Raw genomic sequence first — 19,819 nt, 5'->3', positions numbered from 1 at the left:
AGATGCTATTTATCTGTCATCCACAGATCCCCCCATAGCAGTGTCATGCCATCCACAGATGCCCCCATAACAGTGCCATCCACAGACGCCCATAACAGTGCCATCCACAGACACCCATAACAGTGCCATCCACAGACCCCCCATAACAGTGTCATCCACAGATCCCCCCATAACAGTGTCATCCACAGATCCCCCCATAACAGTGTCATCCACAGATCCCCATAACAGTGTCATCCACAGATCCCCCATAACAGTGTCATCCACAGATCCCCCATAACAGTGTCATCCACAGAGCCCCCATAACAGTGTCATCCACAGATCCCCCATAACAGTGTCATCCACAGATCCCCCATAACAGTGTCATCCACAGATCCCCCATAACAGTGTTATTCACAGATCCCCCATAACAGTGTAATCCACAGATCCCCCATAATAATTCACAGGCTACCATTAGTTCAAAGCCCACCAAAAGCACACCTTTTGGTTCAAAATATTTATTTTCTTCCTCAAAAACCTAGGTGCGTCTTATGGGCCGGTGCGTCTTATAGGGCAAAAAATATGGGTATGTTTTTTTTCTAATCCTGGACAACCCCATTAAATTCAGCAATGTTTGCATTATAGTTTTTAAAATATATGGCAAATGGTATATGTTACTAATATAAAAAGGTATATACAGAAGCTGTAAATGTTTTTTTTTTACCACAGATTATGTTGCATGTCCATAGTAAAATTTGCATATTACACAGATGCTGTGGTGTGTCCTCAAATTTGCAGAGGAAAAGTTCCTCTGCTCTCATAGAATAGAAACATTCCACAATACAAAGAGAATTGAATTAACTAGATGGTGTCGTTTCTGAAGAAGAGAGAGATATAAGCAAAGTCTGTTTAACCTGGTTTATTAAAATTTGAACTGTGCCAAATTTAAGGACCCTGCCATTAACAGTCTAAGAGTGGCGGCAATTTAAATTTTCCCATATAAAACGAATGGCTGAAATGCGATTGGCCTCTGGCTTCAAAACTGTGAGAATGGCAGTATTTAAAAGTTTTACATTAAAGTCAATAGGTGAAATCTGATTGGCTGTTTTAGGCCCCACCCACTTTTTCTAAATTTTTACCGCAGTCACCCAGTGAGCAATTGTTCTAAGTTTGGGACACTTGGCGTTTAAACTGTGATAATAGCAGCAGTTTATCTGTTTTTCATGAAGGTCAATGGGTGAAATCTGATTGGCTGTTGTTTTCCCGCCCATTTTTTTTCCTAATTGTGATCCATATTGACTAACACGTTAAGGTTTGGGAATTATGGCATTTAACGTGTAAAAATGGCAGCAGTTTTATTTTTTTTCTACTGAAAATCAATGAATGAAATTTGATTGGTTGTTGGTGGCTCCGCCCACTTTTTCTAACCTTGAAGTAGAAACACCCAATGACCACATTTGTGATATTTGAGGTCCTTGACATCAATAATGTGAGAATGGCAGCATTTTACATTTTTCCCATTTAAATCAAAGAAATCTGATTATTTTTGGCCCCACCCACTTTTCAGAATTTTAATCCCAGTCCTCCGGTGACCATCTGTGCCAAGTTTGAGGACCCTGCCATTAACAGTCTAAGAGCAGCGGCAGTTTAAAATTTTCCCATTTAAACAAATGGCTGAAATTTGATTGGCTGTTGTAGACTCTGCCCACGTTTTATTAATTTTAACCCCAATCACCCAGTGACCCACGGTGCCAAGTTTGGGTACTCTGGCTTAAATACTGTGAAAATGACAGCTTTTTACATTTTCTCATTGAAGTCAATAGGGAAAATATGATTGTTGTTTGTGGCTCCGCCCACTTTTTAGAGTCCCTCAAAATTTTCAGGTTGACCCCATGACTAAGTGACCCAAGTTTGGCAAGTTAAACTTCAAAGCTGTATGAGTGGCAAAAGTTTACAATTTTCCAATGAAAGTCTAGGGCAAAAAGTGGGGTCTTCGGGGGGCCGCTCCATGGGCCCGGAGGGAGGGATCGGTTAACAAAGCACAAGCAACCTATTCGGGTATGTGTCGAACAAGTGTGCAAAGTTTGGTAATTGTACTCCTAAAACTGTGGGAGGAGTAGCGTATAGAAAATAGCTAAATTTTCATTGGCCATTGCTAGCTCAGCCCACTTTGGGTGTCCCCTCAAAATTTACCCTTTTATTTCGGTTGACACCAACAATATGTGGTCCGGGGTTTGGGGAGTGTAGCTTCAAAATTGTGCGAGTAGCAACGATTTGAAAATTTTCCCTGTCAAAGTCAATGGCAAAAAAGGGGTCTTCGGTGGTCTGCCGCAGGGGCCTGGCGGGTGGGATCGCTTATTAAAGCAGGAGTAGAGTATAGAAAAAGGGGGGCGGAGAAGAATAATAAAACTGAATTATAAGCTGAAACAATCTGAGAACAGTATGTGACAGGAGAACAGTATGTGACAGGAGAACAGTACGTGACAGGATAACAGTACGTGACAGGATAACAGTACGTGACAGGATAACAGTACGTGACAGGATAACAGTACGTGACAGGATAACAGTACGTGACAGGATAACAGTACGTGACAGGATAACAGTACGTGACAGGAGAACAGTACGTGACAGGAGAACAGTACGTGACAGGAGAACAGTACGTGACAGGAGAACAGTATGTGACAGGAGAACAGTATGTGACAGGAGAACAGTATGTGACAGGAGAACAGTATGTGACAGGAGAACAGTATGTGACAGGAGAACAGTATGTGACAGGAGAACAGTATGTGACAGGAGAACAGTATGTGACAGGATAACAGTATGTGACAGGCCTTTCAAGCCAACATAATAAACATACTTCTATATACAATACTGTTGTCCTCATTTTTTGTTGTTGCTCAAAGGGGTTGTCTGGGACTGAATAAAATTTACAGGGCGGCTGTAGAGGGGTTACAAGAAAACTAAAGCTCACCTTTTCAAAGTCGGACTGGAAATGGTGATGTGTCATATATAAGGAAGCTACAATAGTAATGGTCAGCACTCGATCTAAATGTTTGTGATGTTCGCTGGTAGGCAATTAACAATATTGTCACATAGGTAGATCCCCAAAATTGAAAAGAATTCTATTGCAGTTGCTGGGGATCTTCTTATGTGATATATAAGCATGTGACCACTGTGAGCCAATCAATGAACTGAAGCAGGGATATGGCAAATTTTTTTTCTTTTTTTTCTTTTAACCACTTTCCAACCATACTACAAACTTTTATTCAGTCTTGGACAACCCCTTTCTTGTGGACTGAGGATATTCCAAACAGGACATGTTCACATGCTAAGGCTCCATTCACAATTCTGCAAAATGGGTCTTGCGGAACGGGTGCGGACCCATTCATTTTCTATGGGGACGGAATGGATGCGGACAGCACACAGGTGCTGTCCGCATCCACATTTGCGGTGCGCGGCCCCGATCTTTGGGTCCGCAGCTACGCAAAAAGATAGAGCATGTCTTATCCTTGTCCGCAGCTTGCGGACAAGAATAGGCATTTCTATGGGGGTGCCGGGCTGGTGTGTTGCGGACCCGCAATTTGCGGGTCCGCAACACACCACGGACGTGTGAATGCAGCCTTAAAGGAATTAGGTGCAGATTCCTAACAATCCACTGCCAGTGCATGTGAATGCAATAGTTTATATCCTATTTACACGCTCACAAAAAGAAAAGTATGGCTGCAGAGAAGGATTTGGGTGCATTGTAGTAAAAGAGGTATGGACTCAGAAGACAGGGACGCAATATTACCACTTTACAAATCTTTGGTGTGATCTCATCTGGAATATGCAGTTCAGTTCTTGGCACCAGTCAAAAGAAAGGATGCCTTGGAGTTGGAAAAAGTAGAAGAGCAACTAAGGCTACTTTCAGACTCGCGTTTTGGGTGGATCCGTCATGGATCTGCAAAAACGGATCCATTACAATAATACCATTGCATGCATCCGGAATGAATGGATCCGTTTGTATTATCTGTAACATAGCCAAGACGGATCCGTCATGAACTCCATTGAAAGTCAATGGGAGACTGATCCGTTTTCTATTGTACCAGATTGTGTCAGAGAAAATAGACCATCCCCATCGACTTAGATTGTGTGCCAGGACGGATCCATTTGACTCCGCATCGTCAGGCGGACACCAAAATGTTGCAGGCAGCGTTTTGATGTCCGCCTCCAGAGCAGAATGGAGACTGAACGGAGGCAAACTGATGTATTCTGAGCGGATCCTTTTCCATTCAGAATGCATAAGGGCAAAACTGATGCATTCTGAGCGGATCCTTTTCTATTCAGAATGCATTAGGGCAAAACTGATCCGTTTTGGACAATTTGTGAGAGCCCTGAACAGATCTCCCAAACAGAAAGCCAAAACGCGAGTGTGAAAGTAGCCTAAACTGATAAGGGGCATGGAGGATCTATGGTATGAGGAAATATTAAAATAATTAAACCTATTATGGGGACATGACTAACCTATATAAATATACAAAAATAATTACAATAAACCATAAAAAAATATGGTGAAAAGCCCTTCCATGTAAAATTTCCTCAAAAGACAAGGGGATACTCATTCTGGAAGAAAATGTTTAGTCTCTGGAAGTGACTAGGCTTCTTCACCATAAGAGCTGTGACTCTGTGGATTAGTCAGCCTCAGGAGGTAGTCACAGCAGTAAGAGTGTGACTAGGCTTCTTCACCATAAGAGCTGTGACTCTGTGGATTAGTCAGCCTCAGGAGGTGGTCACAGCAGTAAGAGTGTGACTAGGCTTCTTCACCATAAGAGCTGTGACTGTGGATTAGTCAGCCTCAGGAGGTGGTCACAGCAGTAAGAGTGTGACTAGGCTTCTTCACCATAAGAGCTGTGACTGTGGATTAGTCAGCCTCAGGAGGTGGTCACAGCAGTAAGAGTGTGACTAGGCTTCTTCACCATAAGAGCTGTGACTGTGGATTAGTCTGCCTCAGGAGGTGGTCACAGCAGTAAGAGTGTGACTAGGCTTCTTCACCATAAGAGCTGTGACTCTGTGGATTAGTCTGCCTCAGGAGGTGGTCACAGCAGTAAGAGTGTGACTAGGCTTCTTCACCATAAGAGCTGTGACTGTGGATTAGTCTGCCTCAGGAGGTGGTCACAGCAGTAAGAGTGTGACTAGGCTTCTTCACCATAAGAGCTGTGACTCTGTGGATTAGTCTGCCTCAGGAGGTGGTCACAGCAGTAAGAGTGTGACTAGGCTTCTTCACCATAAGAGCTGCGACTCTGTGGATTAGTCTGCCTCAGGAGGTGGTCACAGCAATAAGAGTGTGACTAGGCTTCTTCACCATAAGAGCTGTGACTGTGGATTAGTCAGCCTCAGGAGGTGGTCACAGCAGTAAGAGTGTGACTAGGCTTCTTCACCATAAGAGCTGTGACTGTGGATTAGTCAGCCTCAGGAGGTGGTCACAGCAGTAAGAGTGTGACTAGGCTTCTTCACCATAAGAGCTGTGACTGTGGATTAGTCAGCCTCAGGAGGTGGTCACAGCAGTAAGAGTGTAACTAGGCTTCTTCACCATAAGAGCTGTGACTGTGGATTAGTCTGCCTCAGGAGGTGGTCACAGCAGTAAGAGTGTGACTAGGCTTCTTCACCATAAGAGCTGTGACTCTGTGGATTAGTCTGCCTCAGGAGGTGGTCACAGCAGTAAGAGTGTAACTAGGCTTCTTCACCATAAGAGCTGTGACTCTGTGGATTAGTCTGCCTCAGGAGGTGGTCACAGCAGTAAGAGTGTGACTAGGCTTCTTCACCATAAGAGCTGTGACTGTGGATTAGTCTGCCTCAGGAGGTGGTCACAGCAGTAAGAGTGTGACTAGGCTTCTTCACCATAAGAGCTGTGACTCTGCCTCAGGAGGTGGTCACAGCAGTAAGAGTTGGAGGTTTGATAAGGGCGTAGGTAAATTCTTACAATCAAACGTGTATGTACGTGTATATATACAGAATCCTGGCTTCGCACTCCTCTTCTCTTAATTTGCATGCCTTTGTTGCAATTGGACATATACTTACTATGTAATAACGAATGCATGTGGATTTTAAGTTCACTATTGCCACAGATTAGCTAAAGTACAATGGGGTTATTTTGCAGATGGATTTTACACAGATTATTTTATTAAAAAAACACAGCAGATATGCCACTGGCTTAACCACCTGGGATACTAAGATGAAAAGATGTACGGCTCTTGTGTGAGTGCATAGTGTAAAATTCCCATAGACCTGTATTGCATGTAACTGTCATCAGTCACTCTAAGCTGAATGTGCCTGCACTCATCAGATCGCAGATATTACACGGCTTAAAGGATAACGGTCATATTTTCACAAAAATTTCAATTTTCATATATGTTGTTGCTGTGGTGATAATCTATAATCACAAATTATTGTGTTCACTTACCACTTGTTTAATAAGATTCTGTCCATAGCAACTGCTCATTACAAGACTTCTTTCTAATTATCTTCTCAAGATGGCCGCCGATGCCCTTACCCTGAGGCTAAGACCTCCCTCCCTAACTACCCAGAATTCATTCGGCTCATCTCGGGAACGCGCAGCCCCACCCCAACCAATCGGCTTTCTCCAGACTTAAACACGCCCTCCTGCTCCTGAGTAGTTGATTGCGAATTTTTATCGCGAATATCGGCACTATCCCAGTCCGACGGGAGCGCAAACGCAGCGTTCGGGACTGCCGACTACTACGTCCTTCGTCTTCTGTATATAGAAGATAGGAGACGGAGGACACCTAGCTACGCTGTTTTAGCTGCACCACTGAAATTCCTGGGGGAGCAAAAAACATGCTGCAATTACTAGGTAATTCAATACCTATACAAAAGTATTAACTAGGGAACTAAGGTGTACTTATTGAGACCAATCCAATTACATTACAGAAATATATGACAGTTACCCTTTAAGTACCAGCTTTGAAGACTGGCTGGGAGTCCCTGGTTCCTTTGCCCTCCTCTCCTAGAGGAAAGAAGTTTTCTACATCAACACAGAAAAGGATTCTTTACTGTAAGAGCAATGAGACTACGAAACTATGGAGGTGGTGATAGCGAAGAGAGACCTGGGTGTATTTCTGGAGTGTAATAATATTACAGGTTATAGTTATTAGATTTCTGGAGAGGTCATTGATTCAGGCAGTTATTCTGACTGCCTAATTGGAGTTGGAAAGGAAATTTTCCCCCTAAATTGAGGAAAATTAGCTTCTACATCATGAAGGTTTTTTGCCTTCCTCTGGATCAACTTGCAGGATAACAGGCTGGAAGTATGTCTTTTTTTAGCCTTAGAAGTTATGTTACTATGTCATGTGACAACAGCAGATCACAAAATGTTCACACTATGGGGGAGATTAATCAAAACTGTTAAAACTGGCTAAGTTGCCCATAGCAACCAATCAGATTCCATCTTTCATTATTCAGAGCTCCTTTGGAAAATGAAAGGTGGAATCTGATTTCTTGCTATGGGCAACTAAGCCAGTTCTAATTTACACCAGTTTGATAAATTTCCCTCTATATCTCCATACAAGCAAGGCAATCTTTAGATATTAAAAGGATTTTACTACTGATGACCTATCCTCAGGATAGGTCATCAGTATCTGATTGGTGGGGGTCTGACACCCGGGACCCCTGACAATCAGCTGTTTGAGAAGGCATTGAAGTTCCTGTGAGCGCCGTCGTCTTCTCTGTGCTTATCTAGCACAGTGGTGTACATTGTATAGCGGCTTGCTTGGTATCGCAGATGTTCAGCCTTCACTTCAATGGGGCTGAGCGCGATACCAAACACAGCCAATATACAATTTACTGCGCTGTGCTTGGTTAAGCACAGGAGTGCCGGTGACTTCTCAAACAGCTGATCGTCAGGGTACCACGGGGTCGGAATCCCAACAATCAGATACTGATGACCTATCCTGAGGATGGGTTATCAGTAGCTAAATACAGGAAAACCCCTTTAATGTGTGGGTTATGAAACTATTTACATGCTGAAATGGCATACAAACCTACACAAAAACTTACCATGAGGGAGGCTAGAGACATGAATCCAATCAGGTTGTTCCAGAGCTTGTCAATATCTTTTAACAAGAACTGCAGTTTTTCACTGCACACTGCAGTAGATTTTATACCCAATTCGACTCGCTTGGTTACCCTGTACACCTCAATCACACCTGGATAAAGCAAAGCAACAATATGGGTAAAGCACTCGTTGGGCTGACAGATTTTTACAAGGACATGGTGCATAAAGAAGCAGTTAAAGGGAACCTGTCACCAGGATTTTGGGTATAGAGCTGAGGACATAGGTTGCTAGATGGCCACTAGCACATCCACAATACCCAGTCCCCATAGCTCTGTGTGCTTTTATTGTGTAAAAAAAAAAACTGATTTGATACATATGCAAATTAACCTGAGATGAGTCCTGTCCCTGACTCATCTCACGTACAAGACACATCTCAGGGTAATTTGCATATGTATCAAATCGGTTTTTTTTACACAATAAAAGCACACAGAGCTATGGGGACTGGGTATTGCGGATGTGCTAGCTGGCATCTAGCAACCCATTTCCTCAGCTCTATACACAAAATCCCGGTGACAGGTTCCCTTTAAGCTATCTAACGTAATAATGATTTTAAAGAGTACCTGTCACCTATAAAGACATGTCTGTTTTAGTAAACAATAACCGCTCTGGAGCATCTTTTCATATAGCTATGTTGTGCCATTCCTCTATTACTCCTGCTAGAGGTTTATGAATTAATTTGCAGCTGGGTGTTACCAATCTGATATTGTGAGCACTGATTGGAAAGTGCCATGTGCAAGGACACACTACCAACACCCTGTTGACAACTGATTCATTAACTTTTAACAAGAATGTTTTACGGTTGCTAAGTCAATAAACGGTTTACTAAGCATTGATAAAGACATATACAGATCACATGTATCACATACAGCATAAAGAAAAGGAACAATCACTTAACCTGCATTCATATCTTGGGAAAGATTAGACCAAGCAAGAGACAAGGTAGTTTTCACAAAAAGCACATTAATCAGGCACTTACAAGGTGATAGGGCATGACAGTCCACTGTGACACGCATTTACAATGAACTTTTTTTTCTGCTCTTCAGATGTCCCATGTGGAGCAGAAGAGCACACGCTTGACCTGCAGGACCCCTCGTTCTCTGGATGGGTGAGGCGCCCAGTGGTTGGACCCCCACTGATCAATTATTTATCCCTCATCTTAAAGTACCAAGCCTATTTATTTACAGGAATTTTTTTTGTGTTGGTGCATTCAAACAGCAAAAGTTTTTATTTATGGTAGTAGTAGCATATGAGGGCTTGTTTTTTTTTTTAAGTTGAGCTGAGTTGAGTTTTTCCAATGGCACTATTTTGGGGTAAATCTTTCTGGGTGGGAGGTTGTAAAAAATATTTGGCCATTGATTTTGTGTTTGTACTGTAAGGCTGGGTGATTATCCCCTTAATGAGCAGGCCTGAAAATTCAGGCCTGGTCATTAAGGGGATAATCACCCAGCCCTACCTGTGCTACATCATAATGGCAATACAAAGCCTCCACAGTAGCATGCATAATGCACAAAATGTGCCTCCAAAGGGAATGTACGGTCAGAAAATGACCTATTGCTAGTATCACATTTTTATATTAAACATGTTTTTATTTAGAAGTTTTACATTTAACAGGATTGGTGGTGGTCCCAGCAGTAAGACCCCCATGAGGGAGGTTTCCTTTAACCACCTCAGCCCCTATAGCTTAAACACCCTTAAAGACCAGGCCACTTTTTACACTTCTGACCTATCCTACTTTCACCGTTTATTGCTCGGTCATGCAACTTACCACCCAAATGAATTTTACCTCCTTTTCTTCTCACTAATAGAGCTTTCATTTGGTGGTATTTCATTGCTGCTGACATTTTTACTTTTTTTGTTATTAATCGAAATTTAACGTTTTTTTGGCAAAAAAATGACATTTTCACTTTCAGTTGTAAAATTTAGCAAAAAAAACGACATCCATATATAAATTTTTCTCTAAATTTATTGTTCTACATATCATTGATAAAAAAAAAATGTTTGGGTAAAAAAAAAAAAATGGTTTGGATAAAAGTTATAGCGTTTACAAACTATGGTACAAAAATGTGAATTTCCGCTTTTTGAAGCAGCTCTGACTTTCTGAGCACCTGTCATGTTTCCTGAGGTCCTACAATGGCCAGACAGTACAAACACCCCACAAATGACCCCATTTCGGAAAGTAGACACCCTAAGGTATTCGCTGATGGGCATAGTGAGTTCATAGAACTTTTTATTTTTTGTCACAAGATAGTGGAAAATGATGATTTTTTTTTTCTTTTCTTACAAAGTCTCATATTCCACTAACTTGTGACAAAAAATAAAAACTTCTATGAACTCACTATGCCCATCAGCGAATACCTTGGGGTGTCTTCTTTCCAAAATGGGGTCACTTGTAGGGTAGTTATACTGCCCTGGCAATCTAGGGGCCCAAATGTGTGGTAAGTAGTTTGAAATCAAAATGTGTAAAAAATGACCTGTGAAATCCGAAAGGTGCTCTTTGGAATGTGGGCCCCTTTGCCCACCTAGGCTGCAAAAAAGTGCCACACATGTGGTATCGCCGTACTCAGGAGAAGTTGGGGAATGTGTTTTGGGGTGTCATTTTACATATAACCATGCTGGGTGAGATAAATATCTTGGTCAAATGCCAACTTTGTATAAAAAAAATGGGAAAAGTTGTCTTTTGCCAAGATATTTCTCTCACCCAGCATGGGTATATGTAAAATGACACCCCAAAACACATTCCCCAACTTCTCCTGAGTACGGAGATACCACATGTGTGACACTTTTTTGCAGCCTAGGTGGGCAAAGGGGCCCATATTCCAAAGAGCACCTTTCGGATTTCACCGGTCATTTTTTACACATTTTGATTTCAAACTTCTTACCACACATTTGGGCCCCTAGAATGCCAGGGCAGTATAACTACCCCACAAGTGACCACATTTTGGAAAGAAGACACCCCAAGGTATTTCGTGATGGGCATAGTGAGTTCATGGAAGTTTTTATTTTTTGTCACAAGTTAGTGGAATATGAGACTTTGTAAGGGAAAAAAAATAAAATAAAATATCATCATTTTCCGCTAACTTGTGACAAAAAATATAATATTCTAGGAACTCGCCATGCCCCTCACAGAATACCTTGGGGTGTCTTCTTTCCAAAATGGGGTCACTTGTGGGGTAGTTATACTGCCCTGGCATTTTCCAGGGGCCCTAATGTGTGGTAAGTAGGTAAATGACCTGTGAAATCCGAAAGGTGCTCTTTGGAATGTGGGCCCCTTTGCCCACCTAGGCTGCAAAAAAGTGTCACACATGTGGTATCTCCGTACTCAGGAGAAGTTGGGCAATGTGTTTTGGGGTGTCATTTTACATATACTCTATGCTGGGTGAGATAAATATCTTGGTCAAATGCCAACTTTGTATAAAAAAATGGGAAAAGTTGTCTTTTGCCAAGATATTTCTCTCACCCAGCATGAGTATATGTAAAATGACACCCCAAAACACATTGCCCAACTTCTCCTGAGTACGGAGATACCACATGTGTGACACTTTTTTGCAGCCTAGGTGGGCAAAGGGGCCCACATTCCAAAGAGCACCTTTCGGATTTCACCGGCCATTTTTTTTTTACAGATTTTGATTTCAAACCACTTCTCAAGCATTCGGCCCCTAAAATGCCAGGGCAGTATAACTACCCCACAAGTGACCCCATTTTGGAAAGAAGACACCCCAAGGTATTTTGTGATGGGCATAGTGAGTTCATGGAAGTTTTTATTTTTTGTCACAAGTTAGTGGAATATGAGACTTTGTAAGGAAAAAAAAATAAATCATCATTTTCCGCTAACTTGTGACAAAAAATATAAAATTCTACGAACTCGCCATGCCCCTCACGGAATACCTTGGGGTGTCTTCTTTCCAAAATGGGGTCACTTGTGGGGCAGTTATACTGCCCTGGCATTTTCCAGGGCCCCTAATGTGTGGTAAGTAGGTAAATGACCTGTGAAATCCTAAAGGTGCTCTTTGGAATGTGGGCCCCTTTGCCCACCTAGGCTGCAAAAAAGTGGCACACATGTGGTATCGCCGTATTCAGGAGAAGTTGGTCAATGTGTTTTGGGGTGTCTTTTTACATATACTCATGCTGGGTGAGAGAAATATCTCGGCAAAAGACAACTTTTCCCATTTTTTATACAAAGTTGGCATTTGACCAAGATATTTATCTCACCCAGCATGGGTATATGTAAAATGACACCCCAAAACACATTCTCCAACTTCTCCTGAGTACGGCGATACCACATGTGTGACACTTTTTTGCAGCCTAGATGCGCAAAGGGGCCCACATTCCTTTTATGAGGGCATTTTTAGACATTTGGATCCCAGACTTCTTCTCATGCTTTAGGGCCCCTAGAATGCCAGGGCAGTATAAATACCCCACATGTGACCCCATTTTGGAAAGAAGACACCCCAAGGTATTCAATGACGGGCATGGCGAGTTCATCGAAATTTTTTTTTTTGGCACAAGTTAGCGGAAATTGATTTTATTTTATTTTTTCTCACAAAGTCTCCCTTACCGCTAACTTGGGACAAAAATTTCAATCTTTCATGGACTCAATATGCCCCTCACGGAATACCTGGGGGTGTCTTCTTTCCGAAATGGGGTCACATGTGGGGTATTTATACTGCCCTGGCATTCTAGGGGCCCTAAAGCGTGAGAAGAAGTCTGGAATATAAATGTCTAAAAATTTTTACGCATTTGGATTCCGTGAGGGGTATGGTGAGTTCATGTGAGATTTTATTTTTTGACACAAGTTAGTGGAATATGAGACTTTGTAAGAAAAAAAAAAAAAAAATTTCCGCTAACTTGGGCCAAATTTTTTTCTGAATGGAGCCTTACAGGGGGGTGATCAATGACAGGGGGGTGATCAGGGAGTCTATATGGGGTGATCACCCCCCTGTCATTGATCACCCCCCTGTAAGGCTCCATTCAGATGTCCATATGTGTTTTGCGGATCCGATCCATGTATCCGTGGATCCGTAAAAATCATACGGACATCTGAATGCATCCTTACAGGGGGGTGATCAATGACAGGGGAGTGATCAGGGAGTCTATATGGGGTGATCACCCCCCCTGTAAGGCTCCATTCAGACGCCTGTATGTGTTTTGCGGATCCGATCCATCTATCAGTGGATCCGTAAAAATCATGCGGACGTCTGAATGGAGCTTTACAGGGGGGTGATCAATGACAGGGGGGTAATCAATGACAGGGGGGTGATCAGGGAGTCTATATGGGGTGATCACCACAGTCATTGATCACGCCCCTTTAAGGCTCCATTCAGACGTCCGTATGCGTTTTGCGGATCCGATCCATCTATCAGTGGATCCGTAAAAATCATGCGGACGTCTGAATGGAGCTTTACAGGGGGGGTGATCAATGACAGGGGGGTAATCAATGACAGGGGGGTGATCAGGGAGTCTATATGGGGTGATCACCACAGTCATTGATCACGCCCCTGTAAGGCTCCATTCAGACGTCCGTATGCGTTTTGCGGATCCGATCCATCTATCAGTGGATCCGTAAAAATCATGCGGACGTCTGAATGGAGCTTTACAGGGGGGTGATCAATGACAGGGGGGTGATCAGGGAGTCTATATGGGGTGATCACCACAGTCATTGATCACGCCCCTGTAAGGCTCCATTCAGACGTCAGTATGCGTTTTGCGGATCCGATCCATCTATCAGTGGATCCGTAAAAATCATGCGGACGTCTGAATGGAGCTTTACAGGGGGGTGATCAATGACAGGGGGGTGATCACCACAGTCATTGATCACGCCCCTGTAAGGCTCCATTCAGACGTCCGTATGCGTTTTGCGGATCCGATCCATCTATCAGTGGATCCGTAAAAATCATGCGGACGTCTGAATGGAGCTTTACAGGGGGGTGATCAATGACAGGGGGGTAATCAATGACAGGGGGGTGATCAGGGAGTCTATATGGGGTGATCAGGGGCTAATAAGGGGTTAATAAGGGGGGGGGGGGGGGGTGTAGTGTAAGCACCCGGATTTCGATATGGTTTTCGGTCACTTATAATTCGGACTAACGTGTCCGATCAAGGCATCAAACAGGTAAATGTATAAATGAATTCAATACGTATATTCGATAAGTTATAAAAATATTCGGTACGTATATTCACTACGTTACCCTTCTACACGTCACTTGCGATAGAATCCGGTCTAGGAGGATCAAACTATCGCAAGTGACGTGTAGAAGGGTAACGTAGAAAATATACCTACCGAATATTTTTATAACGTATTGAATATACGTATTGAATTCATTTATACATTTACCTGTTTGATGCCTTGATCGGACACGTTAGTCCGAATTATAAGTGACCGAAAACCATACCGAAATCCGGGTGCTTATCGATAGCCTTAAGGGTCATTCATTGACATTCTACAACTACATAGTACTGCTAACCTTCGTTGCACAGACTACTCCTATAACCCCTTGTGGATTAGCATTCATTTTGTAACATTGAGGACTGGAACATACTGGTCTGTCATGACTAAAATGTGAGGACAGCCACAGCAATCCTCAATTTGCAAACCACTGCCTTTCTAAGAATTCTCGGAACATATGACTGCGCATATATATGTTTATATATTTCCATATATATTTACATTTTTTATTCATTAGTGTTTTATTTTAACAGAGTTACATCTAGTGGTCAATCTAGAGTTTTATTCAGGGTGATTAGATTGTGTAATTTAATGTATTGGCGCCTTTTATCAATTGTGATAGCAATTTGTGTTTTAATGTGGATGTAACTAAATAAATTTTCTAAATATATATAATAATATCCATTGGTTCGAGATAGTTGAGTGCCCCCTGACTATTTACTTTATTAAAAATATGGAATCCTTTTTTTGTACATAGCCGAGATACCGGTACTCTACTAGCTGCCTGTGGATTTTCTGTCTTCCATCAGTTGGGGAGCTGACAGGCTCCTTATCTCTGCTCTCTGACATTATAAACACTCATAGCTCAATCCTCATCTTACTGATAAGAATGTGGCTTAAATAAGTGTTTATGACCTCTCAGTAGTTTAGAGATAAGAGTTATTAGATGACTGGCACAAAGTGAAAGTAAAAGTAACAGTCACACAGTTAGAAAAACAGTTAACTCTTTGTGACAGAATGGCTCAATATTTTTAATAAAGGCCAATTGAAAATATGATTTTTAGGCAAAAATCTGTAAAATGCAATCATAAAAATAAAAATAAAATTGCCTCCAAAGATGTACATAGCCTATAAGAACAAGAATGGAGAGTCTGCCTGTGCAGGGGAAATGCCTAGCTTCTTGTAGCTTCCCTTTGAAAAGGAAAATCAGCTGTTTGTTGGGGGTGCTAGAAATGAAATCGATAGCAGGCAGATGACAATTTCAGCACATTCTCAAAGGGATTGGCTCTAATGGGGCAACCCCTTTATCACAAAACAAAATTATTACTTTGTCAAAATCATCATTATACATAGCACAAATGACTGTAGAACATTTAAAGGGAAACCAAATAGTTTCCCATGTGAATTATACCCTGTATAATAATGATGTCTGCACAGTGGGGTGGGCAGTTTTTTAAAATTCGGATAATATGGGCTAGGTTTGGGAGGAATTTTCTGCATAGTTCTCCATTAAATACATACAATTTGGGATTCAATAAAATTAGTAATTTGAGGGGGCGGAGCTTGCTAATGGCGGAGTAGGCAGCACGAGTCCTGGGCTCCCGAACATCTCCAACTCTCTCACAGCATACAGGACACAGCCGGCAGCCTAATCCCCATGAAGTAATGAAGGAGGAGACCCTCTTCCACACCTGCCCCTACAGAGCGCGATCCAGGAGCTATCTCCCTCTTTTTCACGCCAGTCAGCCTGCAGAGATCACAGAGGCTGACGTGCGCAGAAAGATGGCGGCGGCAGCGTCCGAAGCACCACTCCCCGCCCGTACCCAGCAGGCTCCCGCTAAGAAACACGGGACACAGCCAAAAAGAGACGCATTCCCCTGGATCGCCGGTCTCATATGCGGCATATGCATATGTCCAGGCACGTGGAGACATCACCAGGATCCTCTTCCCAGCAAAGAGGATCCCCGGCAGGGACCCCCAGGTCAGTAAAATCAACATGAGAAGACCAAAATCCTGACTGGGACTGGAAGCTGCACCTCAAAGCTCTCCCCACAAAATCAGAAATTGATGCCCTATTCGTGAAGTTGGAAAACTCTCACAAACAAGACATGGAGGCCTTACACCAAGATATTAAACACGTAGGGCAGGGGGTGGAGAAGATAGAAGGCCTACAGGAACAGATCCTCACAACTCTGGACTCACATCATCAAGTCCTAAATGACCATACAGAACAAATACAGGACATTTTATCCCACTTGGAAGATATGGAAAATAGAAACCGGAGGAACAACCTCCGAATAAGAGGGCTTCCTGAAAAAATACTACCACAGGACCTGGAAGCCTGGGCACAGGACTTCTTTGGTAAAATATTGAAGAGCGCACGTGAGCAACCTATTGAAATTGACTGAATACATAGGGCCTTGGGCCCAAAGACGGGCGAGCCATCCAACCCATGTGACATCATATGCAGAATCCATTTCTATAAAGACAAGGAAGCCATTCTTAAAACGGCAAGAAACTCAGAGGCAATCCTTTTTGAAAATAAGGAACTCATTCTACCAGATCTTGCGAGACGCATCTTGATGCTACGCAAAGCGCTGAAACCCCTTCTTGCCATTCTTAGGGACAACGACATAATCTACAGGTGGGGATTCCCGTTTCAACTGTTCGCTAAGAAAGAAGGGAAAACGGCTGTTTTCAACTCCTTAGCGGACTTGCCAAGACTACTGAACACCTTTGAGCTTCCACCCTTGGAAATCTATGACTGGCCCAGAGCAAGACCAATCTATTCCATGCCGTAACTCGACAGATGGCAGACATGACCTCCTAAGCAACGGAGATCTCGCAGATGACCGCAGACACCGGCAGATGGAGAACACAAATGACTTAATTTGTCATCTTCCTGGCTTTTTGTCTTCCTCTATTATGTTCACTTGTATACAGATAGATATTTAAGGATGCCATGTTAAGTAGAATCTGCTCTCAAGGTATAGGACCTGTGTTATATTTGTCCTGAATCATTTAGAGTTAGACGTTTTTCACTGTTGGAGACTAACTTGCAGGATAACAGGCCGAACTGGATGGACAAATGTCTTTTTTCGGCCTTATATACTATGTTACTATGTATAAGTAGGGTTGCCTTTTGGCCCTTAGCTTCTCCCACCCTCAATTAGCGAACACAGCATATAGTGCCGACTGTGAGGTCACCATTTAGGATAGCACTGAGTTGACCTAATCGGCTCTCCCTCTCTTTTTTCCACCTCTATTTTTTTTTCTTTCCCCTCTTTCTTTTTTCTCTTCTCTCCTTCATCAACTCTATCCCTCCTCATGAAAGCTATGTTCTTGCCCTCTCCACTTGGTTTCTGTCTCTTCCCTCATGTGTCTCCCCTTCAGGTGATGTCACCGTTATGGTTGGGAGCCCTGTCTAGCAAAAACTATGGTCCATCCACTTACCTGCCATGATGACACCCCTTTCATTGCACTTATAATGCTAAGGGTCTTAACAAACCAGAGAAACGTAGCCAAATTCTACATCGTTTCCACAAGAAAAGAGTCATGCTGACCATGTTTCAAGAAACAAATTTTAAAACTGCTTCTATTCCCAAATGCGAGAGCAGATACTACCCGGTTTGGTTCCACAGCCCCAAACCAACCAAAAAAGCGGGAGGGGTATCCATTGCATTCCACAAGGACTTCCACCCCACAGTCTTGTCCTCAGACATCAACCCTAGTGGCCAGTTTATATTTCTTAAGCTCTCAGTTGATAACTTCATTGTAACAATTACTAATGTCCATTCTCCCAACCAAGGAGAAACGACCTTTCGATCCAAAGTCTTGAAAAGATTAGCCAGATTCGCAGACGGTTCCTCCATCATCCTAGGAGGAGACTTCAACACGGTAATGGACCACTCCATAGACTCCTCAACAGGTAGGTCCTCAATCACCCCGATGTCCTCACGCATACTCAGGGCTCATCTCGCTGCACTCAGACTGGTGGACCTGTGGCGGGTTCTGCATCCAGGTGTCAGGGACTACAGTTTCTTGATTACTTATTTGTCTCTCACAAACTCCTAGATTCAGCTCCCCGATGCTACATGGACAACCATGCCCCGGTGTATGGCCTATTGTTCGACTGTCCCACACGCCCGCTTTCATACACCTGGAGTTAAATGATAATCTCTTGAATGATCTCTTGTGTGTGTCTGACATTCGAAAGTCCATAACAAATTTAATCAAAGACCACCAGATACTTCTGCCCCGCCCATGAAATGGGAAGCTCTCAAATGCGTTCTCAGAGGATTGTTCCGGTCCCATGGAGCTAGACTTAAAACTTCTCAAAGACTTAGACCACAAGGAGATTATAAACAAGACATCCCCTTCTGACCAACTCAAGGCAGATATTTCCTCCCTACATTAAGAAAATACGCCAGATATTAGATAAAAAATCCTTGTGTATTCAAGACAAAGTCAAGTATGGCTTTTACGAATACGGACATAAAAGTGGCAAGTGGTTGGCGAGGGCACTCCACCCCGAGATTACCCTAAAACATGTGTCATCTATAAACACGACCTGAATAGGGGCCTAGTACACACTCCAGTGGAGATAGCCTTCAAGTCATATAGGTTAGCATAGTAGGTCTGAAACTCGGAGGTTAAGTGAGAGGCCAAAAGTAGATTTGTCACGGAAGACGTGAGACATTATTTAAGTCAATATGGTCCTGCTCGCAATCCAGATGCCTCCTCCTCTAGCATGCAAGAGGATTTTAATACCTCAGAACTCCTACCCATCATTAAAGATCTCAAGAATGGGAAGAGTCCTGGCCCTGATGGTCTGACCCCACCACTTTTATAAAAAATTGGGGAAGAACTCACCCCAAAAATACTAAATGCATTCAATTTGATCTAAAAAAAATGCCCCTTTCCACATCAGACTTTACAAGCTCACATCACAGTAATCCACAAACCGGGCAAAGATGCCTCTTTATGCGCCAGCTACCGACCTATTTCACTACTTAATGTAGATTTAAAGATATACGCCAAACTCCTTGCCTTGAGGTATATCCACACATTCCTTGCTGCATCCACAGGGAACAAGTGGGCTTTGTCCCGGGTAGAGAGGCCCGAGACAATACACTAAAATCTATAGGCTTAATTGCTAGAGCGAGGATGCTAAAAACTCCTTTATGCTTACTCACAGTCGACACTGAGAAAGCATTCAACAAAGTAAATTGGGAATTTTTAGAAGAAACGTTAGCCCATATCGGATATCGGTCTAGGAGATAAAGTGCTAAATAGGATCATGGCACTCTACTCATCGCCGTCAGCTAGCGTACGAGTCAACAGCACACTCTCTGATGCCTTTAACATACGAAACGGGACACGGCAGGGATGCCCTCTCTCCCCATTCCATAAAAGGACTACAAATAGGCAAGTCCAAACATAAACTAAACTATCAATGTTTTCTAACGACCTCCTCATATACCTGACCTCTCCCAGACAGGGACTACCCTCGGTCCTTAGAGAATTTGAGACCTTTGGCTGTCTTAGCAACTTCATGGTAAATATCCAGT

The 19,819-nt window shown here is 42.9% G+C and overlaps 1 protein-coding gene across 1 annotated transcript in view; it reads right to left on the bottom strand.

Annotated features, from left to right (window-relative positions):
• The window catches only part of SYNRG (synergin gamma), a 303,838-nt gene that overhangs the window by 53,362 nt on the left and 230,657 nt on the right, over positions 1-19,819 (bottom strand). The window contains 1 exon segment of the mRNA XM_040424188.1: positions 8,029-8,177. Within this exon segment, the coding sequence (XP_040280122.1) occupies positions 8,029-8,177 (149 nt within the window).

The sequence above is a fragment of the Bufo bufo genome, chromosome 3 (assembly GCF_905171765.1).
Source record: "Bufo bufo chromosome 3, aBufBuf1.1, whole genome shotgun sequence".
Lineage (NCBI taxonomy): Eukaryota > Metazoa > Chordata > Amphibia > Anura > Bufonidae > Bufo > Bufo bufo.
Note: the sequence above shows the minus strand (reverse complement) of the source record. Positions and strands in the feature narration are given on the sequence as shown.